Source organism: Oryzias melastigma, linkage group LG6, assembly GCF_002922805.2.
Source record: "Oryzias melastigma strain HK-1 linkage group LG6, ASM292280v2, whole genome shotgun sequence".
Lineage (NCBI taxonomy): Eukaryota > Metazoa > Chordata > Actinopteri > Beloniformes > Adrianichthyidae > Oryzias > Oryzias melastigma.
Genome location: NC_050517.1, coordinates 26,233,657 through 26,257,726, shown reverse-complemented (window position 1 = coordinate 26,257,726; position 24,070 = coordinate 26,233,657). Strand labels below are relative to the sequence as shown.

The 24,070-nt window shown below is 37.3% G+C and overlaps 3 protein-coding genes across 6 annotated transcripts in view; 1 reads left to right on the top strand and 2 right to left on the bottom strand.

The window, feature by feature from the left end:
- Positions 1 to 5,516, top strand: part of necab2 (N-terminal EF-hand calcium binding protein 2) — a 140,566-nt gene extending 135,050 nt beyond the window's left edge. For both annotated transcript variants that reach the window (XM_024282705.2, XM_024282704.2), the window contains one exon: positions 416 to 5,516. In XM_024282705.2, coding sequence (XP_024138473.1) covers positions 416 to 444 — 29 coding nt within the window. In that variant the 3' untranslated portion in view covers positions 445 to 5,516. The remainder of the gene's footprint in view (positions 1 to 415) is intronic.
- slc38a8a (solute carrier family 38 member 8a) lies at positions 3,012 to 19,298 on the bottom strand. Its single transcript, XM_024282703.2, has 10 exons — positions 19,023 to 19,298; positions 16,807 to 17,005; positions 16,543 to 16,699; positions 15,363 to 15,464; positions 14,554 to 14,611; positions 10,258 to 10,372; positions 9,458 to 9,605; positions 7,680 to 7,885; positions 7,556 to 7,607; positions 3,012 to 6,672 (listed from the first exon to the last, which is right to left on the bottom strand). Exons 1-10 carry the CDS (start codon positions 19,218 to 19,220, stop codon positions 6,570 to 6,572), a joined length of 1,338 nt encoding a protein of 445 aa, XP_024138471.1. The 5' UTR covers positions 19,221 to 19,298; the 3' UTR covers positions 3,012 to 6,569.
- A 3,235-nt stretch (positions 19,299 to 22,533) lies between these two features.
- The window catches only part of mbtps1 (membrane-bound transcription factor peptidase, site 1), a 30,608-nt gene continuing 29,071 nt past the window's right edge, over positions 22,534 to 24,070 (bottom strand). For all 3 annotated transcript variants that reach the window (XM_036212491.1, XM_036212490.1, XM_024281526.2), the window contains exon 23: positions 22,534 to 23,297. In XM_036212491.1, the coding sequence (XP_036068384.1) occupies positions 23,098 to 23,297 (200 nt within the window). In that variant the 3' untranslated portion in view covers positions 22,534 to 23,097. The remainder of the gene's footprint in view (positions 23,298 to 24,070) is intronic.

The window sequence follows — 24,070 nt, the reverse complement described above, 5'->3', positions numbered from 1 at the left end:
TAAAATCAGTTTGATTATTTGAATGACAGGGTGTGGGAAAAAATGGCAGAGATGTTGCAGTTTACCATTAAAAGGGACCTTTAAACATAATTATCATATAGTGTTTAAGTTAAAAAAAAAAACAACAAAACCAAATTATAGAAGAAATGATGCTTGCACAATCATAAAACTGATTACTGCGTCAAAGTTCTGTAAAGACGCCAATTTACGAAGCTACCTGGCGATGAAAGCAAACAATTTAAAACCACAAAACGCACTTGATTGTGCTGATGCTCAAAACCACTCTTCTTTTCCAGCATTTGTTATGCATTTGTCCCCCTAGTCCATCTTTGCCAAATTTTCTCTAATCCATCATCAATCTGTTTGCTCTCAATGCTGCGGTCCTCTTAAATCTTCCTGTCGTGTGTTTGTGCAGCCGCCTGGTGCAGCGTGAACAGAGACTGAAGCATGAAGACTCAACTACACGCCAAGACTCCTGGACACTCCTCATTCTTCTCGACTCCCCTTCACACACACCCCAAAACAGTCCCTCCTCCTTTATCCCTCACACCCCCTTGACTCTTTTGTAAGTACATGTTTACATAGTGCAAAAATGAATGGTGTTAACTGCAGTGAAAAATGGAAGAAAATGGTGCATTGCAAAAAAAAATAGATAAAAAAATAACGTTTGCTAGTTTAGGATTTCATGTTTCGAGTAGCTTTGAGTCACCTGGAAGGAGGAGTTTGTCATGTAGCAGGGACCCCGAGGAGGAGGTGTTAATGTAGCAGTCACTATTTAGGAGGAAGTCACACTGCAGATGATGCACTTCACAGATGACCACATTACTCCCACATCAGTCCTAAATAAAAAACATTTTTCCTTTGGTTGATTAATAAAGAACGTATATGCCTCCAGGTTAAACAGATAATCAATGAAGTAACTGTGATAGTTATGCAAAAGTTTTTGACATCTAACCCAGAAGTTTGAGGGTGTCCATGAATCTTCCTTTAATGAGGACTTCTTGATGTAACAAACCTCTGCACAGGTTTAGATGACTGTCATTTTTACTATGGAAATGTGGGAAATGTAAAAGCTATAAATGAACCAAAATGTGCAAAACTAGAAAGCTTTCAATCAAAGTTACAATTAACTTACAATTACCTGCTCTTTTATTACCTTTGCTGTTCAGGAAAACTCATGAGGACCACAATGCAACACAGGAGGATTGAAGTTTGAGTTTTTACTAGGGGCTGTCAACGTTAACGCGCGTGATTAATAAAAAAAAACGCCTTAATATTTAGTAAGGCTATTCAATTACACTCCGCTGGTTCAGGCTTCCACGACGTGCATTCATTTCTGTTAATGCAGACTTCATCGGACACTATCCTGCTTATAACATGGTCACTTACAAAATAAAAATTCAATCAATTTTCAGTACTTGATTCTTGTTCTTTTTCACTAAAAGCAGACTATTTGATCTGTGGTCTGTCGTGTTGTCGACTGCAGCAGCAAAAGAAAGCGATCGTCACGATGGGTTAAATAAAGCATCAGTTCAGAGAGAAAATTCCCCCATTACCGCTTGTTTTGTCCAGAAGATTAAGGAAAAATTTGTTTAGAAGAAGTCTGCATATATAGAACATTGTGACCAGAACTTCTTTTTTAGCCGTGCATTCACACCTAGCAGCCAATCAGAATCGAGTTTTCACCCGGACTTTTTAAAGTGCAGAAATGCAATGTTTGTTTCTAATGCTATATGTCAGCATCTTTGTTTTCTTGGGGTAATAATGCATTTAAGCATTTCAGACAGTAAAAACTAAGGGAAAATTTTCTCTCTGCTCTGTTTTTGTACAAAAAGCGCATATTGTCATCTAAAAAAAAAACAACTTGTGATTAATGTGATTATTTTAATCAATTGACAGCACCAGTTTTTACATCAAACACGCCTTTGTGGTTCTTATCAGAGCTCAGAAAGTTGATTTGGTTTCCAAACATTAGCCTTGAGTTTTAACAGAAAAAAAATCTTTTGATCCGAGTAATTTATAATTTGACGGAAAAAAAATCCCATCAGGCACAGCGACCATTAAGGGATTTTTTTTTTTTTTTACGGAAATTTTGACAAATTTACAGTTAACACACAATGCAGCCTGACCTTGTTTGCTGGCAGGCCGCTCCCACTCACTGCTGATTGGCTGTATTGATTGAGTGAATCCATCTCCAGGTAGTGAGCTATAGCAAAGGTGGAGAAGCCCTCAGTTAAAGGAAGTATGGTCCCACTTCTAAAACGTTATCAAACTTTTCGTCCAGCTGTTGAGTTTGTGCATTCTGTTGATTTACAATAACTGCTGTGGGAGTAATGTGTGCAATAGTTAGATGGCAACACTTAAAAAAAAATTAAAACTTTTGAGGCATGAGAATCAAATCTCTGAATGAAGGTTTACCGAGAATCCTCAATGCTGTCCATGCAGCTACACTTTAATCTTCTGTTTATCTGTCGATGGTTAGCTTACGTTGGCCGTGTAAGACGAGGAAAGGCTGTACATACAATGAAAATGTTGATTTACTATTTGTATTTATGGACATGTTTTAGTGATAGACGTTTTTCCTCAGTGAAAGTAGCTTTACAGGTGCTGGGGCTTCTCTTGAATCACATAAATAAATACTAATAAAAGCCGATTAATTCACCAGAACTACAAATATAATGCCTTAAAAATCTAAAACGTAGAAGGAAAAGAAGATGAGAATGGTTAGGTAGCATAAAGTTCTAATATTTAGTATTAAATTGAACATTTTCAAAGTGGAAGCACTGAAGTTTCCACATATGTGTGTCTTTTGTTAAGAAACATCACAAAAGTAATGCATGTTGTTAAATTTGTGGAAGAGTTTAAATCTTTTTTTGAATAATTTTAAACTTTAACTAAAGTTAAAGTTTACTTATTTAGATGGTGTTAAAATGCCTCAAGGGGAGTATATTAGGGCATGCCCAAATTTGTTATGGCTATTATAAACAACACTGATAAATAGTTTTACTGACTTTTTTTTTTAACGGGACTGAAGTTACAGATTTTCCTGATCCCAGAAATCAGAGACTCCAAGAGAGAAAGACGGGTACAGCTCATTGAAGTTGACTTGTGCATGAAAACACACATATGTGGAAGCTGAAGTTTAGGAAAAACACTCAACCACGTTTAGTTTGATTGCAAAGACATTTAAATGTTAGTGCCTGACCTTTAAAACTGTCATAACTCGCAGAGCATCATCGGAATTTCATTAGCGTAGCTACTTGTTGACATTTTAGAGGCCAAAAAACGATGAAGAGATGCCACTTCACCTCACAGAGAGCCAATCTGATTACAACAAGAGCACAATGTAAAAAAAGTGAGAATTGTGACTTTGAAAATGATTTGGAGATTAATGGGTTGTCCGTTTGAATCAATAGTGCTTTACTTTCAGCTTTCTTCACTGTTGGGTCTACTTTCCCATCGATAGCCTGTGTGTGTGTGATTGTGGTGGCAGAAGGTGGATCCAGCTACAGTGGTTCTGATCCAGCACCAGTGACGGGGTGAGGAGGACTGGGCTGCACTGGGCTGGTCTGCGACAGGTGAAGGTCCAAACATGTCTAACAATAGGCTTGAAAAACGTGAAAATAACCTGAGTTTGTGTTAAAGATGCCATGTGGAGATTTTTCATTTGACTGCCTGTGGTTCACTCAGCAGGTATAAGAGACACCAATTGGGTCAGATTTTCCATTATTGTTCCCCCAGTTGATATCCAACTTCCACTTTTTGTTAGATGCTAGCAGCAAAATTTTATCCCATTCATGCCAATCTGTATTTCTATCTATGGACAAGATTTTTACCTCAGCAACACAAATGTTTTGATTTGCTTCTTGGGTGTACAAATATTTGTTGTTTTTTTTTTTTCAACTATAAGAATAAAATTTACTTGTCTTTTTGCTTTCATGTAGATGCAAATTTTTAGGGCTGAGTGTCACCAGTAGTTTCTAGAATGGATTTGATTCATTATTTTTTTTATTCATTTTTCCACAGTTTTACACATGCAGATGTCATATTTATATAAAATGATTTTTTTGGCAGAAAAGGAAATGTATCAATTATTTGCTTGCTGCACGTGTCAAAGTCAAGGGGAATAATATTTATTATTTATTTATTCATATATAATATAGTCAGTTTTTATTCATATTTATGCTAAAAAAAAAGTTAATTTTTAAAAGTTAACAATTTCGTTTTTTATGTGTCTATAAATGTTTGTCTGTTTGTATTTTGGATGTGTGATAGAGTTTGACACCCCTGGTTTACTAAACTCAAATCGATTTGATTCTTTAAATCCAGCCCTGTTAATTTAAGATAATTTTGGAGTCAAAGGGCTTCGATGCACGTTGGCATTAAGGTGTTAAGCAATTTAATAAAAAAAAAAACATTTTACAAGGAGCCTCAAAGAATTTAAGAAAAGCATCAAAAAAGTAAAAAAAAAAAGATTTGTTTGTGTCTTCACTTTAAATCATTCTAAAAAAAGGCCAAATAATGTTATTTTTGTTTTATAATTACCGCCAGTGCAAATGCAAAAAAGGAAACCACTTTAACATTTTAAATAAAAAACAGTTTCCTTATTTTACAATCAAATGAAAACAAAAAACTACAAATAGACGTTTTAATTCCCCTTTTGCTCCTCGGATTGTTTGCCTTACTAACGTTGCACTGCAAAAATCTCCACATGGTGAAAATAAGACATTTTTTGAAGGACCTGTTGCTGTATTCTCAATAAACCCAAGCCATACTGCATGGATCTGCTTATTAGCTCTGAAAGCCATAGCTCGCCGAGTCCGGCCGAGTGCAGCCCCGCCCCTCATGTAAGCGGCGCCCCGAGTGGCCAGCTTGTCTAAATGACAACGTGACTAAACTGTTAGAAATGCCAATACTGTTACCTGCTGATACATTCCTCAGACTGTGTTCTTTTCTGCCCCCCCTCCCTCCACACACAAAGCTGCATGTTTCCTGGAGCAGCAGCAGGACACATGATGGCGCCCCCTATTGAGGGGAAGCTGTTCATAAAGCCAGTCAGGAATTTGCCAAACTGACTGCCATTAATACCATTAGTATCTACCCCCCACCTCCCACTCTTCCTGTGGCTGTGTTATTTTCTATCCTTTGACTGAGTGCATGTCAAATGAATGTCCAGTAACAACTTTGCTGTAGTTTTAGGCCATGCTACTCTTTAATGCGTTTTGTGCATTTCTTACCTTCTTTCTTTTCTAGTATTCCTATGAAAGACAAAATCTATTCTATAAGACATATATATAAATATATAAATATATATATGACTAGAAAAATGAATGAAGATTCACTTTTATGGCGATGTTTAATGAAATAATTCTTAATGTATGTTTCAGTAAAACTGCTTTCTCTTCAAGTGTAGAGACTTATCGCAGGGATGCAAGTATATTTGGTCTGTAAAGGATATCTTGTTGAAATTTTAGACAATGTAGAGTGATGCGACTCAATAAAACTGTAAAACTTAAGGTTTTCTGTGTTTATTCTGGTACACATTTTCAGAATTTGGAAAAATACTTTAAGATCTACATTTTTCTTAGTTTGCACCAATCACAGCGGCCAAAAAATTAGTAAGAAAAAAAGACGAACGGGGGCCAAATTTGACCCTGTAGGTCTTCAAGGAAAGAAAAAGTTTAAATTTTTAAATTAACTAAATAATTTTTCTCAAACAGTAGGTCTAAAAAAAAAAAAAAAAACGGACCATTCATGACGCCAACAATTCCCCCCCCCCCCAAAAAAGTGGGCCGCGGCGCCACAAAATCTTGAAGATTCTGCCAATGCCTCCAATGCGCTTTGAGAGTTGTATTTGTGACCGTAGCATTAGGATGATTTTGGTCTATTTTATTCAAACATTCACTGCTCACATTTTTTTTTCTTTTTGAGTGGTTCATTCCTGATTTAGACACTGATCCTTACAGTTAATCCTAGTCTATTATGTGTAGAGCAATATAACATTTGGCTTTTATATTTAAACATTTTGATATGGATTTACAGGTTTAGTTTTATTAACTCTAGTAAAAAAAATAAAATCTAAACTTTCAGCATAAAATTAATTTATGAAGAAAAGTCAGATTAATTATTGATTTTTAGCAGTTATGGACATTATTTCAGATAATTACCTGAATTAGGTGTTTTGCCAAAGAGAAGCTGCAGCAGTAGCTTAGCTTGAAACCAGCAGTACAGAGGTTTTATGGCTGGAGTTTAACACCTATTTGCAAAGATTTTTGCTAACAGTAAAGTAAAACTTAAAAAAACATTTAGAAAAATATGATTTCTGCCTATTAGAGCTCAATACAAACAGTCAAAAAACTGCAGAAAACCTGAGGATTTCAGTCATATCACTGTGGGCTTGTTGTTGTTGATCCAGTCAAGTAGATCAAAACAACAGTTTTAAGGAGGTTGGGGTGGGGGGTCACTGATTTCAGCAAAAGTTCATGGTTGGATGTTCCTTTAAAAGGTTTAAAAACCAGGGATACAGTTGACACCGTTTGTGTAAGAAAAACCTGGACTGCAGAGCGGTGTCACATCTTTCCGAGGAGCTGCATCACAGCGACGGTGGTACTCTGGCCGAAGATGAAAGCGCCGCAGATTAGGGTCACGCCTCCCCAACCACTAAGAAGAACTCTGGAGAGGAGACAACAGTGGATGAAGTTTGAAGCACCATTGAAGCTGCTGAAAAGGGAAAATCGTCCTGATGGTTTTACAGTAAAGCCTTTGAAAATTGATCATGAAGGAGAAATTAATAATTTGTGTACGGACGGAATTATATGACACCAAGTTGTTTTTATATTGGAATAGAGCTGTGAAAGAACAAGATTTGCTACAAAACATCAGAAAAAGAATAAGCCCCCCCCCGCTTGTCCAGAATGAACACCATGGGATAAAAAGTGTATTAAAGAACACACGTCACATGCCCAGAACTATATAGATCCATCCAAATATCTGTTTCTATAAAACAATCTAGATGGATCTTTGTTAAAACGTCTGTTCATTAACAACTTAGCTTGAAGCTTTAGGTCATCCCATTTTTGGATTGAGGTCTTATTAGACTATATAAATATAGCTCATATGGAACTCAGATTATGGTCCATGTGTCTTTTGCAGATCTATCTATTCAGATCTAGATTGACATATCTATAGCTTGATCTCTGTCTCTAGGTACATTTAAAAATCTTTACAGAAACATACACATTTATCAAGATCTAGGTAATTATAAAATGCTTCAGAACTTCAGCACTATGTATACAGCATTAACTAATTTAACTTAGCTCCTCTAAAGCTTCCATTAGTCAAGGTAAACACTGAACTTCTTCAGAGGATGATGGTGACATTTAAAGATGATCAAAAATTGAATCAAAGTCATTTTAAAGTACTTAAAAGACCTTCAGTGGATGTTGTGTGGCGAGGCCTTGCAGTGGTCATGTGATTTTTCAGTTCACTAAAGCAGCCATCAAAACTCTACCTAAAATCCACAGAGGCTGAAACATCACATGACTGTGGTTCTCACCTGGTTCTGCAGGACACAGGTTCAGTCTGCATGCAGAACATCAGACAGAGTCCTGTAGAAACACAGAGCAGCCTTTAGTGGGTCATGCCAGCTCCTGACTGGGCGGACCCAAACCACAATCCACCTGGAAAGATGAAGATGAAGAAGGCACTGATTCCCCCGATGACACCGATGACCTTGCTGATGTCTGGTACAAACAAAGCGATCAGCAGTGTCGTTGTGATCCAAAGCACCGTCAGCAGGTAGCGGCTCCGCCTCTCCAGCTCTGGTGAGGCCACACCTCCTCGCTGCCGCCGCTGCCAGCTCTGCAGAAAGTCCTGAATGACCGACCTGACAAGACAAAAAAGTAAGAATTTGATTTATTTTGACTCATGTTGGCTGAATTGTAACTTTTTGAAAACTATAAACTGACGGTTTGATAATTCTAAAAAAATAAATGATCACTGCAGACCACTTTGGTCAAGAAATTAAAGAAAATGTCTTTACATTGTTATCGTGAACGATATGCTGATGATTTTTGATGGACTTTATTTAAAATTCTGTTTTTTTTAGGTTCCAACCAAACATCAGATTTAAAATAAAATATTTCAATTAACCTATCTTTTTCCATTCATATTTTGTTATTTATATTTAGTTTTCTTTTTACACAAATACGACTTCCAAGTTTTTCTGGTTTTTCTTTTAACCCTTAAACCACTGATATAGGTGCTTTTGAGTCATTTATTATTATCAATTATTTAATATTAACCTTTTTTAATTATTTTAAAAGTACTTTAAATAAAGTAAAAGGAATTAAGAGTTTGCTGACAAGCAGATTTCTTCTACGTTAGTGAAGATTCTCATTCTTTCAGGTGGCGCTGCCTTTAAGTTAAGTCATAGCAACTGCACTTAAAATCTTTTTGCCTGAATTGTTTCGCCGCTCATCCTCTATGTTTTTGCATTTTTAGATTCAAAGACCCTTAAAGTTTTGAATATTTTATGTTTGATTTGTTTTTTGTTTTTTTGCCTAAAATGTTCTAATTCTTAAACTGTTAGGTCAAATCTGAATTCCTGCCCTACAGCTTCCCTCTACCCCTAGATTTAGCCCTCCAAGTGGAGAATAATGGTAAAATATCTTCTTCAAATTCAGACAACACAACCCCTCTATGACATCATTATTCACTGATCATCTTTGTTAGCACGTAGCTGCTAGCGCTCAGAAAATACATAACATTGGTTTTATAACTTAAAAAAAAATGTGTTAAAACAAAAATTTACCATTTACATTTAAAGGTAAACTTCTGTACATCAGAGCACACCCATGTAAAATATGTCTTTCTCCTCCTCATCACCTCCATCTCAGATCACGGTGGAGGGATACAAGGTCAAGAGGCCCTTCAAACTACCCTTAAAAAACAGTTTCAGACATCTCTGAGGGCTAGGGGAAGAATTTGGATTCAACCTTGATCTCCCTTTTGACCTCCCTTTGCAGATACGCTTCGTTATACTGAAGCGTCAGTTTGTGGGATGCTTCCTGTAGCAAGTACGGTCATTGTAGCACCAATGTGCTCCAACTAAAATAATTCACCAATGTGCTCCAACTAAAATAATTCACCCATGTTCAGTTCTACTTTTTACCAATTCCAGTTTGAATCAATCTTAAAGTAATAAACATTAAAATAAAGCTTTTTAATGAACAAAATATTACAAAAAAAAAAAAGGTTGTGCCCTTTCTGACACTCTGCATTGACCCAGCACATTTGCAGGGTAATTTGGTAACTTTAACAACAAACAGCTAAGGAAAAATATACATATTTTCTATTGCTAAATGTGAAGGAAAGTATGAGCATTATTGTCAATACCACAAACTTGTGCAGCACAAACATTATTTTAATCTGCTTCAATGGTCGTTGTTCACCTCACCTGCCCAGCAGCACGAGGATGGGATAGATGGTGATGATGGAGACTCCAAACAGCAGCCTGGCCACGAGCATCATGACATCACTGCTGGCGTATGACATTAAAATGTCGGCCTTCACTTCCCTTCCAAAGGTCAGGTACCCATAAACCCCTGCAACAGAGAGCAGTGAAACCACTTTACTTCAAAGTCGTATCACTTTGTTAAACTACACTGTGCTTCTGTTTACCTGTGCCTTACACAATCATGTTAATTATTGCACACAATGCAGACACTTTAAAATGCAAGTTTACTGTTTACTTATTGCATTTCTGCTTTTCTTGCATTTTACCTTTATACATTTAGTTTCTTATGCTCTATAATTTTATTTTTTTTACTTACTACATTCATTATTGCACTTTTGTATATTTGTTTATATATGTCCGCATGAGGTTGACGACGAAGCAAGAATTTTGTTTTCCTGTTGCATACAACAATAAACTCTTTGAATCTTGAACTTTGTTTTTTCTCCCTCCACATTTTTTGTTGTAAAGTTTTGCATATAAATATCTGACAAGTTGTAGATGTAAACATGCTTGTAGAGTTCACAAAGAGGGTATAGTTTCACCTGCAATTGAATCAAAGCTTAATTTGAGCTTAAATTAAAAGTCAGTTTGCATTTCCCTGCACTGATGACGGTTACTTTACAGTAATTCAATAAAATTCAGTAATAGTTTAACGAGTCAAGCTGTCGACACTCTTTTGCATTCGTGTTTACATGAGCGTCAAACCAAAGACGGTCAGAGCGAGGCGGGAAGCTTCTGACCTGTGAGGGAGTAAATGATGAGGCAGATGACCATGGCCACCACGGAGACTGCGACCCAGTGAGAGAGCTGCTGGTCCTCCATGCTGCTGTAGATGGCGATAGAGGCCTCATGGCACTGAAAGAAAAGGGCAGAAACGTGTTTGCAGTTCCCATCAACAGGAATCCAAGTGGCAGGAAGTTATGCCAAAAAAAAAAGCAAATAATAGTGACACTTTTGTTTTGCCGGGATTTGGGTTTGTTTCATCTATTAGGAGAATGATGATCTAAGCTTTAAGTTACAGAGTTAATTTAAACCTATGAAAGATTAGACTCTGATCACCTTCATCTGCTCTCATTTCACCCTGTGCTCTGTAGATTTCACACAGAGATCGGACACCATTCTGTTCCATTTACCCTTTCCTTCATTATGTTTTGCAGACAGATCCCTTAAGGGTTACCATAGCAACTTACTATAAAGCCAATCTATCTAGGAGAAAAGTCTAACCTTATTTTAGCAATAATAAATTAGTGACTCTTATGATGCAATCTGACAATAAGAAAAAAAAATTACAACTTTACAATAAATATGAAAAACATTTTTTCTATTTAAAGAAGACATTTAATGAATAAAAATGCCTCAATTTTGACCCTTTCAGTCAAAATAATCACCACATTAAAATCGATAAGCTCCTAAAAACAGTTAGCCTATTACAAGAGAAATTCATTCTGAAATTTTTCTCAACACAATTTGTTTGACTTGTACTCCTGTCCTATGTTCACGTCACCCTTGACAACGGGGATTCAATTGACCACTTCCAAAAAAAAAGTTTGTTGCCCGTTGACGTATAAAAACATGTTTATGTAGACTTTTCATTGGAAAGGTCAGGAGCCAAAAACACATGTAAACTCTCACGTTCACATAGAGCTACAACAAGTTTCTATGACCGTTTTTTGGCTCTTCGTTCGTTGACCAATCAGGACGTCAGATTTGTTCGTGACGTTTGAATGGCGTCCCTTTTAATTCACAGCGCCAACTGTTTAAAAATTTATCCTGGAGAAATTAATAATTGGGGTTAATGCCCGGCTGGAATTATATGACACCAAGTATTTTATATATCGGAATAGAGCTGTGAAAAGGAAAAGCCTGAAGCAAGCTTCAATATTTTTGCACTAATGTGCCAGTAAACAGTTGAAAAAGAAGTAGAAGCCTCTTCCTGTTCTTGAACGTGGGTCAAATGCCCGGCGTGAACGTAGCTTCAGTACTCCCAACATCGACCCATTAGTAGGATCTGATTCTGGGAACATCACACATGATTGGTGCCTTATAGTCAAGACTTTTGCACTGACCAGTCAAATGGCAGGAAAACACATCGTCAGTCAAAAAAGCAGTCTTTGAAGGGAGGACAGGCCTATAAAAACCTTAGTTTTTGATTTTTTGGACCCAATGAATACGTGCATCAATTTTAACACAACAGTTATAACATTAGAAGGAAATAAATGTTATGAATCTCTTTGAAAACCAGATTTTTCACAAACTACACCTACATAATTATCAAGGTCACATCATGTTACAGCATTTGGTTTAGACTACACTTTTAGTTTGTAAGATTTCACTTTGCTCAGGTGAAGCATTAAAAGATTTTTTCCTCTTATGACGACGGCACCATAGAAACGCTGCTTAGCACTGGCTTCAATTATAATAACCTTTAAAGTGACATGAGTCACAATGAAGTAGAAGGGAAACTGTATGCTCTAATGCCCTAATGTTCCAGAATGAGATTTTTTAAAAGAATGTAGTGCTCTAAGGCCTCTTTGCCATGTCAATTTTAAGCAAGATGTCATCCTTCTAAAAAAGGTCAGAAATCAAATAAGAGTGACCTTTTACAAGTCTACTTTAGATTACGCGTGACGAATGTGGTTCCTGTAGGCTCTTTGGAAACTGATGTCACACTTTTGACTGTTGTAGGTCAGAGGTCAGGTCTGTTACAGACATTAGGTTCTATTTTCTTCCACACTTAAAAAGAGCACAAAAACAACATATCCTTCCTTTTTCTACAAAATTTTCATCTACAGACAAAAAGAAGGGATCCTTTATCACATGTGCAAAAGCAGCTTCTTAATAGAAGAATTGACTGTATATGAGAACTGGACTGAGTGACCCTTCCTCACGTTCCGAACAGGAAGTTTGGAATGCAAAAATACCAAAGACCACTATTAACGGCTATCACTCAGTCATTCTATTTATCAGAATAACCATTCTTGCTCTGCTACCCTTTTGAAAACATCTTCTTGCTAATCCTCATTTGTTTTCATGATATTTTTTTCTGAAGCCCACACCCCTCCCACTAAAAACGGCTCAGAGGAATCAGTCAATCAGAGGTTCGAGGTGGAGCCAGAGGGAGCCCAATGCTATTACTGAGGCATCCGATTGGTCAGTTTATAACTTGAATAAATAGAAAAAATATCTTTAAAAAAAATTAGGATTAGAAATAACATGTTAAGAAGGAAGCATCAGAGCAAGGAGGGTTATTCTGACAAATAAATTGACTGAGAAATAACCGTCTGTTTCTCAATGGAAGTCTATGGGACTTTGACATTCTTGCAGCCCGCAGATACTTCCTATTTGGAACACGGAACGAGGGGGGTTTGAGCTGTCCATTGTTTTTCACGTCAATGGGTGGGATATTTGTTTAAAGTTTGAGATTTTGTGAAAGAATAATAGTAGGTATATGAAAAAAAACTAGTTAAATAGTTCAGATATTAACATGTATTCTCTTTCAGGGAGCTTAAAATATGGTATATTAGCATTTATTATAAATATGTATATACATATGAAATTCTATCGCTTACGTATTTAATTTTTTAGCATTATTAATATTATTTTATTTATACATATAGTTTAAAAATGTAAATATCTACAGCAAGGATAGGCAACTCCGGCCCTCGAGGGCCGCTGTGTCTGCATGAGTTCCAGATATCAAAGCCCTACTCATGACTGATTACCTGGTTCAGGTGTGTCCAGACAATTAGAAAATGCCAGAGCAGGGTATGTTGGAAGATGTGCAGGAATGTGACCTTCGAGGCCAGGGGCCCGCTTCAAGAAGCAGGTTAATCAAATTTAGAGTTCAGACCTTATTTTAAATGACTCATTTTCCACAAATGATCAAATATTGACGTTGCTGTGACCAATAAATCCAATCTATTTTTTCCTCAGATTCCTTGGGAAAAAAATAAAAACTAACATCAGTATGGTTTTTTACTGAATTACAATCCTTTACAGGACAGAAGTGGGACGTCATCTTCTCTTCTCCGGCCTCTGCGGTGCATCCGGGTCAGCTTTAGTGACGTAAGCAAGTCTCAGGAATTAAAACAGAGTTTTTCTCTGGCAATTTGATTGACAGCGACTTAAAAGGAGAAATACTCGGAAATGCAAATACGAAATGATGTCTTATCATATTTTTCTCTTTCAGAAGAAAAATGCCACAAACTCATGTTAAAAACTCAAAAAACATGATTTTCATTGGAGGGGGACTTTATGATTTAAAAAGAGGAAAAGAAAACTCGGTATCACTCAAATAAAAATGAATTGGGAAACGCCAGGCAGTCGACTCGTGTCCTGAAAATCCTCTCCCAACATAAAAGACATTCCCTCCAGATTAATCCAGACTCCTCATCGACGGGATCCTCTATGAGTGGACATGCTATTTTGGTTTCTGCATGGTGGAACCTTGCAGTCTCTAATGTGAATTTTTTCTAAATGTTAATGAGGAAGTTCTATTTGAACATCCTTCACTTTAAAAAGGGGCGGAGACCGCAGGGAACTTTAAGTTTCCTGAAGAAAACCTGCTCCAGACCAGGTTACGTTCACAGACTCAGTTACCATAGTGATTGATTCTGAGCTCTGCTTAACCTGCTTCGTAAAACGGGTTTGAGTTATCTCTGTTTCTGAAACCGAAAACTCAGAGTTTCCTGAATTTGGAGTTCACAAACTCAGAGTTCCAACAAAACCTGCTTCTTGAAACGGGCCCCTGGAGTTGCCAATCTCTGATCTACAGACAAGAGTTTTCATATAACACTATCTCAAACTGTTATAAACACTCCAAATGTTCTGCAAAACGGAGTGACAAAAATATCTACATTCGCTGAACTGCTTTGGCTCAAACACTCGTGGTTCTCTCTTGAGTTTTCCGACAGTCATCTCTGAACGGAGGTTTCTGCCTCCTCCACATGGATGCAGTCAGTGGCCTGCAGCTCTGCAGCAGCAGGACCACACAAACAAACTGACGGTCTGACAACAACACAACTTTATGCACTCACTTGGAAACCAAAGCAGATGGTTGGAATCACACTGAACATGGAGGCCCAGGAGTTCTTCCTACACACAAACAAATGAGACATTTATTTACCTAAAAATGTCTTTGTACTGCAGCTTTTGCACAAAATGTATAATAAATACAAGTTCTTTAACAAGTACCTTAAAATTGATTAATTACATGAAAGGTGACTTATGTTTTTTTTTGGTTTTGCTAAAGCATAAAACGAGAAGTAAAAAATGTTATTTACTTCAACCTTAAAAATAGGGTGTAAAAATGGATTGTCAATGTTTTCTGCTCGTTAATAGCTTCAATTGTGGGATTTATTTTCTTCCGGTTTTTGCTTGTAGTAAGCAAACATAAGTCATGGAAAAAAAGCAGTGCATTAACAAATGTAATCATGTGACAAAAAGGACAAAAATGTAAAAACCGAACTGTTAAAATCTATTTTTTTTTTATTTTATGATCAAATTTTGGGTTTACATCTCACAAAATAAGAAACATTTTAATTGGAGTTTATTCCTATTTTGAATTAAACATGACTGTAATTTAAAAGACCTCTATGAAGTACTAACTGAAAACTGCTGCTCCGTTTGAAACATGTTTTTAGAATTAAAGCTTTCATTTCCTATGTAAAAAAATGACTGCAGTACCTATTTTAACCACTGGGTGGCAGGGATTCATATTGCTCCTTTAAAAAATTATCTGTAATCAATACACATCAACTCTAAATACGCTGATCAGATAGTGATTTGAGTTTTAGACTTCCAGCTTATAGAAGAACATATATTTGATGATCAGACAAAAACAGACCCGGTGGAGTGGATCGGAATGTGACCTCGAACAGTCGGTAAGGTGTGATACTTGATGATGATGGCCACGGTGAGGTAGGTGGCAGCCAGAGTACCAAGAACGCTGCAGGAACACAAAAACAGTTTTTAGTTATGTTTCTATTTTATAAAAGTATTAGTAATTTTCTCTCCTAATAGAGAATCTCCGCCATCATTTCTGCAGCAGAATATTTAAAAACTGCCATAAGACAATGGTTTAAAGATAAACTAAAGAAGATTATCTATAGTCAAAGTCTGGATTAAAATGTGACCTGAGATGTTTCATCTCCTAAATAGTCTTTCAAATTAGAAAATTAAGTTATTTTCTCTTAATAAATACAATTGCTGGATGTAATAAGATAATAATCTCCATCAATCAAGAGCAACTAAAATGAAATTTTAAACAACACTATAAAAATGATGAAAATACTAGAACTCCTCTGTCACAGAATATATCAAAAAATGATTCTAATAAGTTGGGGGAAAAAAAACTAAAAATCTGGTTGAGATGCCTGTGATTTTAGAAAGTCCTGTGTTTAATATCCCTCTTTGCTGAAAAATATGCATTTTTGGTGTTTTTAACATTCTTGTGACATTTTTCTTATGATGGCGGACATATAAAAGGAAAATTAAGCTCTAAATTTAATTTCTGAGCATTTATTTATCGAAGCTGCAGTGAATCAGAGCAGACAAACAAAATGCAGCTTGAAAAAGATCATATTTGTGACGTCAAAACACACCGAGTAGGCCACAAACTCCCTGCTCCGGAACAGGGAAGGGAAGTGGGGGCGGGGTTGCTCCACGCCAACGATCCCGCCCACAATTCTGAGGGGAATTTCTAATGGACTATTGCAGAAACTATGTCCCAGAAAACAACTGTTTTTTTTTTTTTTTTAATTGTGGCAAAAACACCCATCATAATTGTAATTTAAAAGACTGCCAGAAATGCTTAAAAATAGCTCAAAAGATGATTGGAGTGGGTCTTTAAGCTTAATTTGGTTTTAGTAAAATGTCATAAGAACATGTTAAAAACACTTTTTTTTTGTCAGAGTTGGTCTTTAAACGTTTTTTTTTTTTTTCCCAGCTGAGAAAATGCCTCCCAACATTCATATTTAGGATTACTTTAATTTCAGGCTTGGATGTACTGCTAGAAGGTGGGTAACCTTGTGTATTTCTGCAGGCTGATCTCTTTGGGGATGGACAGCGGTAGAATGATGAGGATGCAGAGCAGCAGCAGAGCGAAGCGATGGTCAGTGTAGAAGTGGTAGAGCATCTCTGACTTTGGCAAACCCGTCACCACCTCGTACAACGAGTCGCACACTGATGACAGAACAACAAAAAACTTTGAATGTGCCGCTGTGACACACACATAGCAATCTAAAATAAAATCAGGAACTTCAAACACGGAAACAATGTTAGATACTCACACTTTTCCAGCTGGTCATTCATGATGACCAGAAAGGCAATGGATATCATGAAGAGGTTGAAGATGAAACAGATCTCACACAGCTGCCCGATGGCCGGTCCGCACACCTCTTTGACCACGGCCTGGTACGTGCACTGACCGCTGACGGACGAGGAGTAACCCAGGATGATGAGGCTGCTGGTGAGAAAGACCAGCGAGAGCTAAGCCGAGAAAGAAAACAGCAGAGTCAGTTTTTACAATATAATTATTTTCAGCCTTAATTTTAAATTTATAAAAAGCTCTCTCTTCTTACAGATTTGAATTTTTAATTTTTGGAATTGCTCAAATTTCATTAATGAATAATCTCATAGCACTAAGAGAACTTATGTGTTCTTTAGAATGAAGTATAGAGATTTCAGTTTGAATTTTCAAAATAAAATAACACCTTGAACCTGATTTTAGCCATCTCAGCTGAAGTTTTCTTAAATACGTACACATAGCACATTTTTTGTATTTTTTTTCTTATTCTCAAATATTACGACTTTTTAAATGCATATAATTTCAAATGCAAGATGTGCTTCACTTTGATTTATTCTGTTAAGAATGTTTAAAAGTTTGTAAACTTTTCCAGAACTCGGATACAGGGGTGGACTTACAGTTAGGCAAAGATAGGCAATTGCACGGGGCCCCAAGCTGAACTCTAAATAAGCGTCTAAAATACATTGTATGTACATTTTTATTTATCTCTGCTATAAGAAACACATGAAATTACTGAAATGACATGAGACTGATCATGTGAAAGTGTTCTGTCACCCCGTCTCTATGCAGCAATGGAATATTCCAGTCAACAGCAGGTTAACAAGCAGAGAATTCAGTTTTCCCAGATTGGGGGGTTTGTATTCCGACTTTGCGGGTACAATTTGATTTAGGCAGGTAGACATAATTGGGGTGCGTTTGTGATTTTTTTGGGCATTTTTTTAATTTCTTATGGAAATACTTTTCAACCAGGAGTGTACAGTCAGGTGAAGCAGGTGTCCAATAAATGCAATTTATACATTTCATCCTAATCCTTTTATTTTTATGCTCAAAATTGCTGTATTTTTGCGTATTTCCTTTTCAATTTCAGCAGCAGTTGTGAAATGATTTCAGTTTATCAAAACATTTGGATACTTTACATTGACTGTGTCTACTAATGAATCAATGAAGAAGTTATTTGACATTTTAACCTAACTAAGGATGTATTATTGTTAATAATAATAATGCAACTGCTGCAGAGCACCCCATAATATTTCTTTGCCTGTGGCCTCCAAACTGCTAAGTCACCCCCTGTTTAGGTATATTTATTTGTGAAACTTTGCAATGCTTTGTTTCCTTTAAAACCATTAAAAATTATTCATAATTTCGTTGCAAAAATTAAATAAGTAAATACAAATAAATTAGGGGGAAAAAATGAGAAAAGATGTTAAACATGCTGCTGCACAAGACAAAAATCTAATTAGATTTAGTTCTAGATACGGGTTCTCTCTATTGTCACTCTCTGACTTAAATAAAATGTTTAAAATTTAAACAACTTTTTTTTTACTTTTTTGTGTTTAGATTTTAAAACATCATACAACAGAGCAAAATGGTGGTCAAAAGTTTCATCTACTGTCAGAGAGATTTATTATTCTGACCTTCTGACAAAAAAAAACATTGTTGTTCAAAGACAAAGTTTGTAAAGTTTTTAATTCCATGTACATGTACAAATAAAATCATGTTAATATTCAATAGTAAAAAAAAAAAAAAAAAAATGAAGGTGCACCGAAGTTACAATATAAATAAAGTGCATTTTTTTAAACATTACAGTGGGACTTTGTGTCTTTCACTGTCAGTAAGAAATTGGATTAAATAACTTTTTTGAAATGCTAAAGGTTGCAGACCTGTTTTAAATGCATGTAAAGAAAGGGGGTCCCTATCTTCTTTAAATGAGAATAAAACCACAGAGCAACAAATTCTGTAAAGGATGGAAAACTTGAGAATTTAAAACGAATAAAGAATTCAAGCTGCATTTCCTCCTTTTTACCAAAAAGACAAAAAGGCGACAGGTGGAACTCATCACCTTAATGAGCTTCCTCTTTCAGCAGGTAACACCCTCTATTTTGTAAATGAAATACTGACAAAGTTTCACAAACTTTTAACACCAACTCTGAAATAAACCCCTCCCAGCCCCACCTCAAACACCTAAACCACTGGGCTCACCAGCTCCACGGTGACGGCGCTGCGGACCCCCCCGGCCCTCTCGAAGGCCCATGGAAAGTTGAGGAGCCCCGCGCCCAGAGCGGACTTCAGCATGATGAAAACGGCCCCAGTAGAACCGAGCCGCGGCCCGGCGTCAAGCGGCGGCTTTGCGGTGGACGAGGTCAGCAGACTGATGCTCTCTCTGGCCAGAGCCTCCATGTTCGCTCTGTGAAAACTCAGCGGGAAGATGCACGAGGCAGCAGCCGCGAGCCGGGATGCTGGGTGGGTGTGTCCGGGTGGGTGTGACCCACGGAGGAGACCGCATGTGCTGCGTTCAAATGCTGCTCGGAAACTAAGGTTTAGGTTTTAACCCAAGTATTGTCTGGCATTGTAAAACTTTTTCTTTACTTTTTCTTAAATAAGTATGTTTTTCTTTACAATTAAAAACACATAACCCCTATATAGAGTTGTAATAATCAAAAAGCAAGATTAAGACCGCGGCTGTGTCTGAATTCCTTTACTACCCCCTAATTACTACTTAAAACAACTATAAATTCCAAAACTATGTAGCTTACTGGATTTTAAAAGCAATTTCTACAGTATGTTCATTATTTTTAACGGCGAATGATCAATCAGTTTTAATCAATACAAGCATTTTACAATGACTTTTTTTTAATCAGTCAATTTTCTTCTGATTAAAAAAAAGATGCATGTTTTATTTTCTTATAAAGTTTCCCAATCGGCAGGCCACAAGCTCCCTGCACCTCTCCATTCTGATACATCCACCTGCTGACAAACAGATCCAAGAGACAAGAGGTCAGCCTAAATGCTGGTTGCTAAGGAAAATTAAAACAAAATTTACTTTGATGTAGAGACACAAAAGTAGGTTAATATGTTTCTCTACCCCAGACATGAAAAAGAGTTGCATGGTTGCCATCATGGAGGCTGCTTTTTAAAATCAAAATGTCACACCGTCCCTATAAGTTCTCAGTGCAATTATAAAAAAGGTTAAGTTCTGTGGGTTCAACTGCGTCTTGGATTGCGGACCGGTGACTGGAGGCAATGCTAAAGAGGGCTTTGAGCAAATTGGATTTTTTAATTTCTGTCAGTCATGCCAAAAGCCATGTTTGCTGCACATACCTGAAAAAAGCAGATACATTAAAACCAGTCAGATTCCTCTACATGGGTTCAGCCGGAGCACCATTGGGCTGCAAATTCCACACAAAGACAGGATTTAGTGACAGAAAAGCCAAAATACCCTCCACCAAATTTGTTAATCTCTCTTGCAAAATTGATTTTTCAAGAATTATTTCTATGAAAGGGTAGCAAAATCTAGTTTCCATGTAGGAGGCTCACAGGTTGTTTTCCTTAAAATAATTTTTAGCCTCATTTGCTTCCCAGAAAACAACATTTCTCTGAATTCTTTCTATTAAAAAATGTGGGGGTTTATCCAAATGAAGCCACAAGTCATTTGAGGGTAAAATCATTTCCACATTTTGATTTTCTCAAGCTCAGTTTGGTCAGTTTCAGGACTTCAGGGTCATGTGAACCCCTTATTAATTTCTTCACACATTCAGTCTGGGCTTTCCAAGCCTAAATCAAAAGGCGACACATCTGGGCGCTGGTTCAGTTGTTCCAGGACAGAGAAATTCAGCTCAGAACTGCCGCCAGGTTTCTTCCAGGTGACCTGTTTGCCCAAACAGGAAATCCTTCCATCTGGGAACCTGGGAGTGAAGGGCATGTGACCTCAGCTCACCACCGGCTTTCCCAAATCTCGTTAGAGCAGATAGCTGGTGCCGGGGTCGTTTCCCAGTTTCCCAAGGTTCTGAGGAGGATTAGCCAACGTCCAACCGGGCGGGTGACAGATTCACAGGCTGATCTGAGCGATTACGCTCACATAAAGAGAATCAAGGCCCATCACTGAATTCAGCCCTAAACCCAAAAGCTGAATGGAATTTGTTCCTTTAGTATGTCGCTTCTCCTCAGTTCTTTCAACACCTCTCGAGTGGATCCAGGTTTTACTGATGCTGGGATGATCTAATCTAATACAAAACTCAACATAGAGCATGATATAATAGTTGGCCTTACTTTTAACAGTTCTTAGCTTTTATAATCAAATTCTAAGAAACATAAAAGGTTAAAAGAGTAACTCAAAATATCAAACTTCAGCAGGTTGTAGAAGAGGATTCCTGTATGACTATAAGGTCAAACGTGTCCAGAGCAGCTTTGTTTGTTCATCTGATATATTTTTCATATTAGAACTTTTGAGTTTGTCTAATTCTCACTTTCAGTTTGATTGTAGCTACATCAGTCTCCAAAAATACCAAGCTCCAAACCGAACATGACCATATTAGTGTTTTTAGCGTTCTTAACAGTTTTTTATGGCATTTTCCCAACGGAGAACATATTAAAAGGCCTATATCATGCAAAATCAATTATTTTCAGCTTTTAAATTTATCATAATGATAACTTCTGACAAAAAACAATTCGAAAGCAGTATTTTGCACCATTTATGCTTCTCTGAGCATTCCTCTAAAATGCAACGCTTTGAGCACAGGCCCCTCCCATCCCACGAAAATAAGCAGGTCCTCACATTGTGACATCACAAAGTGGAAACAGCCCCTTCAAGGAAGAATCTGCACTCCTTCCACCGCCCCCAAGCTAACACAAATACTCACTTTCTCCGTGGAGCTAGCGATCTGCAAAATGCTTACATTTTATATGCACATCCATCTTTGCAAAAGCTCGGATGTCATTTCTTTTCGTGGGCATAACGCAGACAAGCTGCAGAGGTCAACTCTGGGCTGACATAATGAAATGGGCTTCATCCACTAGGAATGAAAGGAGGTGCATCTAGAGATCAAGTTGTTTTACTTCTGGGTAGGAAAAGAGCTCATGGACATAACACATATTTCATTAAAAAATGTTCTTTAGTATGCCAAAGTTAATATATTATCATATATACGGACATAGTTTACTCCGAAATGCTTTAAAAAAAGCACAAAATGGGCCCTTCAACAAAATTAAACTTAAAGTCCCCCTCCAATCATCTTTTGATGTATTTCAAAAGGGTTTCTCGCGGTCTTTCATTTATGATAAAATATTTTAACGCTGAAAATCTCCAATATTGCTCGTCATTTCTGTTGGGGTTGGCGTAGTGAGGGGTTGTAAGCTAGCGGGAGAGCATGTAAGCGGAGAGCTGTCAATTATGGGTGAGGGGAAGAGGGGGTGGAGTTACTCCATGCCACTCAATTCAGAGGCAAACCATAATAAACTGCAGCTTGTCTGCACAAACTGTGTCCTAGATAGCAACAGGTTTTTAGATTTTGGCTAAAACGGCATTAATATAATCTAAAAAAAGCACTGGGAATGTTTTTAAAAATAGATCAAAAGATAATCAGAGTAGGGCTATGAACAAAGCTGAATCTATAAAGCGAGATTAAAACTTAATCAAAATTATTCTGTGACTACTGATTTTTGTCATCTAATTATCTTAAAATTAACAAAACAAAGAATAAATAAAAATATAAAACCATTTTGATAATGCTTTTTATTTGATGGATTATACATAAACAAGTCTGCGTCGACGCCCCTTTAGTCAACAATGAGATCATGAGTGATGCTTGAACAGAAAGCCCGACCAGAGTTTGTTTCATATATAAAATATAAAAACAATGCACAAATGTGGACAAGACTTAGAAAACCTCTCTGATCATCACTGCGCTGCAAAGAGCTGCAGCTGTGTGCAATCTTCTTTTTTCTTAAAACGGAAACTTCTCTTGTTATTCTGACAGATTCAATAAATAAAAAAATTAAGAAAGTTCAGTTGATTGCTCCAAGGTGAGGCAGGAATCATGGAGGCAGTGTGTCCTCGTCTGCCTGGCCGGAGCTGGTGTTTCCAGGTGTGTTTAACCTGACGAGTTCGTTCAATACTGTTCATTGGTCCACAAACACACAAACCGTGAAAACACAGGAGGCACAAAAAACTTTTTCCGTGAGTTTTCCGGCTCAAAAACCTGCGGTCCGCCTCGACGGTTCCACTCCACCAGCCTCAGCCCGGCTAGCAGCTCAGTTCTGGAGCAGCAGAGACGCTCAGTCACACGGTGGGGTTTTTCCCCGTGGTCGTCTGCTGCTGCAGGTACGTGGGCCGCTTGATGCGGGGCTTCCTGCGCTTGGGTTTGCTCTTGGCCTTGGTGAGCTGAACCACAAAGAAGGACAGGACAACCATAGCTCCCAGGAAGGCAAACACGGGGATGGTCTGACCCACTTCCTGGTTGTAGCGCCCCGGCATTATCCCTGAAGCAAGCAGAGGTTGATGTTAGGAAAATGAATTTTATTCAACAATTTTTATATCCTTCAGCATCAGTAAAGACCTCAAACATTTTCAAATTTGATCATATAAAGAATTCCTCACTGATTTACTGAGAAAAAATGCAGTAATTGAAGATCCACAAAGGAGAAGTTCACCGTTAGTATTTTCTTTCATCTAACTTGAATATTTTGGTGGATTTAGATAGGTTTTGCTGCACACTTCAAACCATCTCTTATCAGTCATGCTGTCTAAAGACAGAAGAAACTCATGGACTGAGCTGAGAATGAACGTAAGAAAGTACAGTAAGAGGATAAATGAGGCGATGCGGGTGACATTAGGCAGAGGAGAGCTCTGTGCGTTCATCAAAGGAGGAGTCTGAACCTGAACTAATGGTGACCATCCATCATTTGATCCTCCTTCAGATGTTAATGAGTCCACCTCACTGACTGAATCTAGTCAAATATTACTGAGCTGAGCTGTCACCAGGATTTACTAGAACACATAGCCTCGTTTCCACTGAGTGGTACGGTCCGTTATAGAATGATCCAGACAAGTAAGGTGAGCATTTCCCCTCAAAGTTGGATCGTCACATTAGCATTCCGTGCTAACATCGCCTGGCTTTTAAAATGAAACTATTTCCCCACTTTTAAATCCATAGCTTTTTTTCCTTCTACACATATTCACTGAAGACACCAACAGATTTATTTCTTGAGCAAATGATGATTCTGATTTTATTTTATTTCTTTCATATTTAACT

What these genes read in the sequence shown, in the direction of transcription:
- slc38a8a (XM_024282703.2), bottom strand. Translation starts at nt 19,220, where the DNA reads ATGGAGGCTCTGGCCAGAGAGAGCATCAGTCTGCTGACCTCGTCCACC. An exon ending in ATTCCGATCCACTCCACCGG is followed by an intron (nt 14,612 to 15,362) that starts GTCTGTTTTTGT and finishes GTTTGTGTGTAG; the next exon opens with GAAGAACTCCTGGGCCTCCA. An exon ending in CTTCATCTTCATCTTTCCAG is followed by an intron (nt 7,608 to 7,679) that starts GTGGATTGTGGT and finishes GTGTTTCTACAG; the next exon opens with GACTCTGTCTGATGTTCTGC.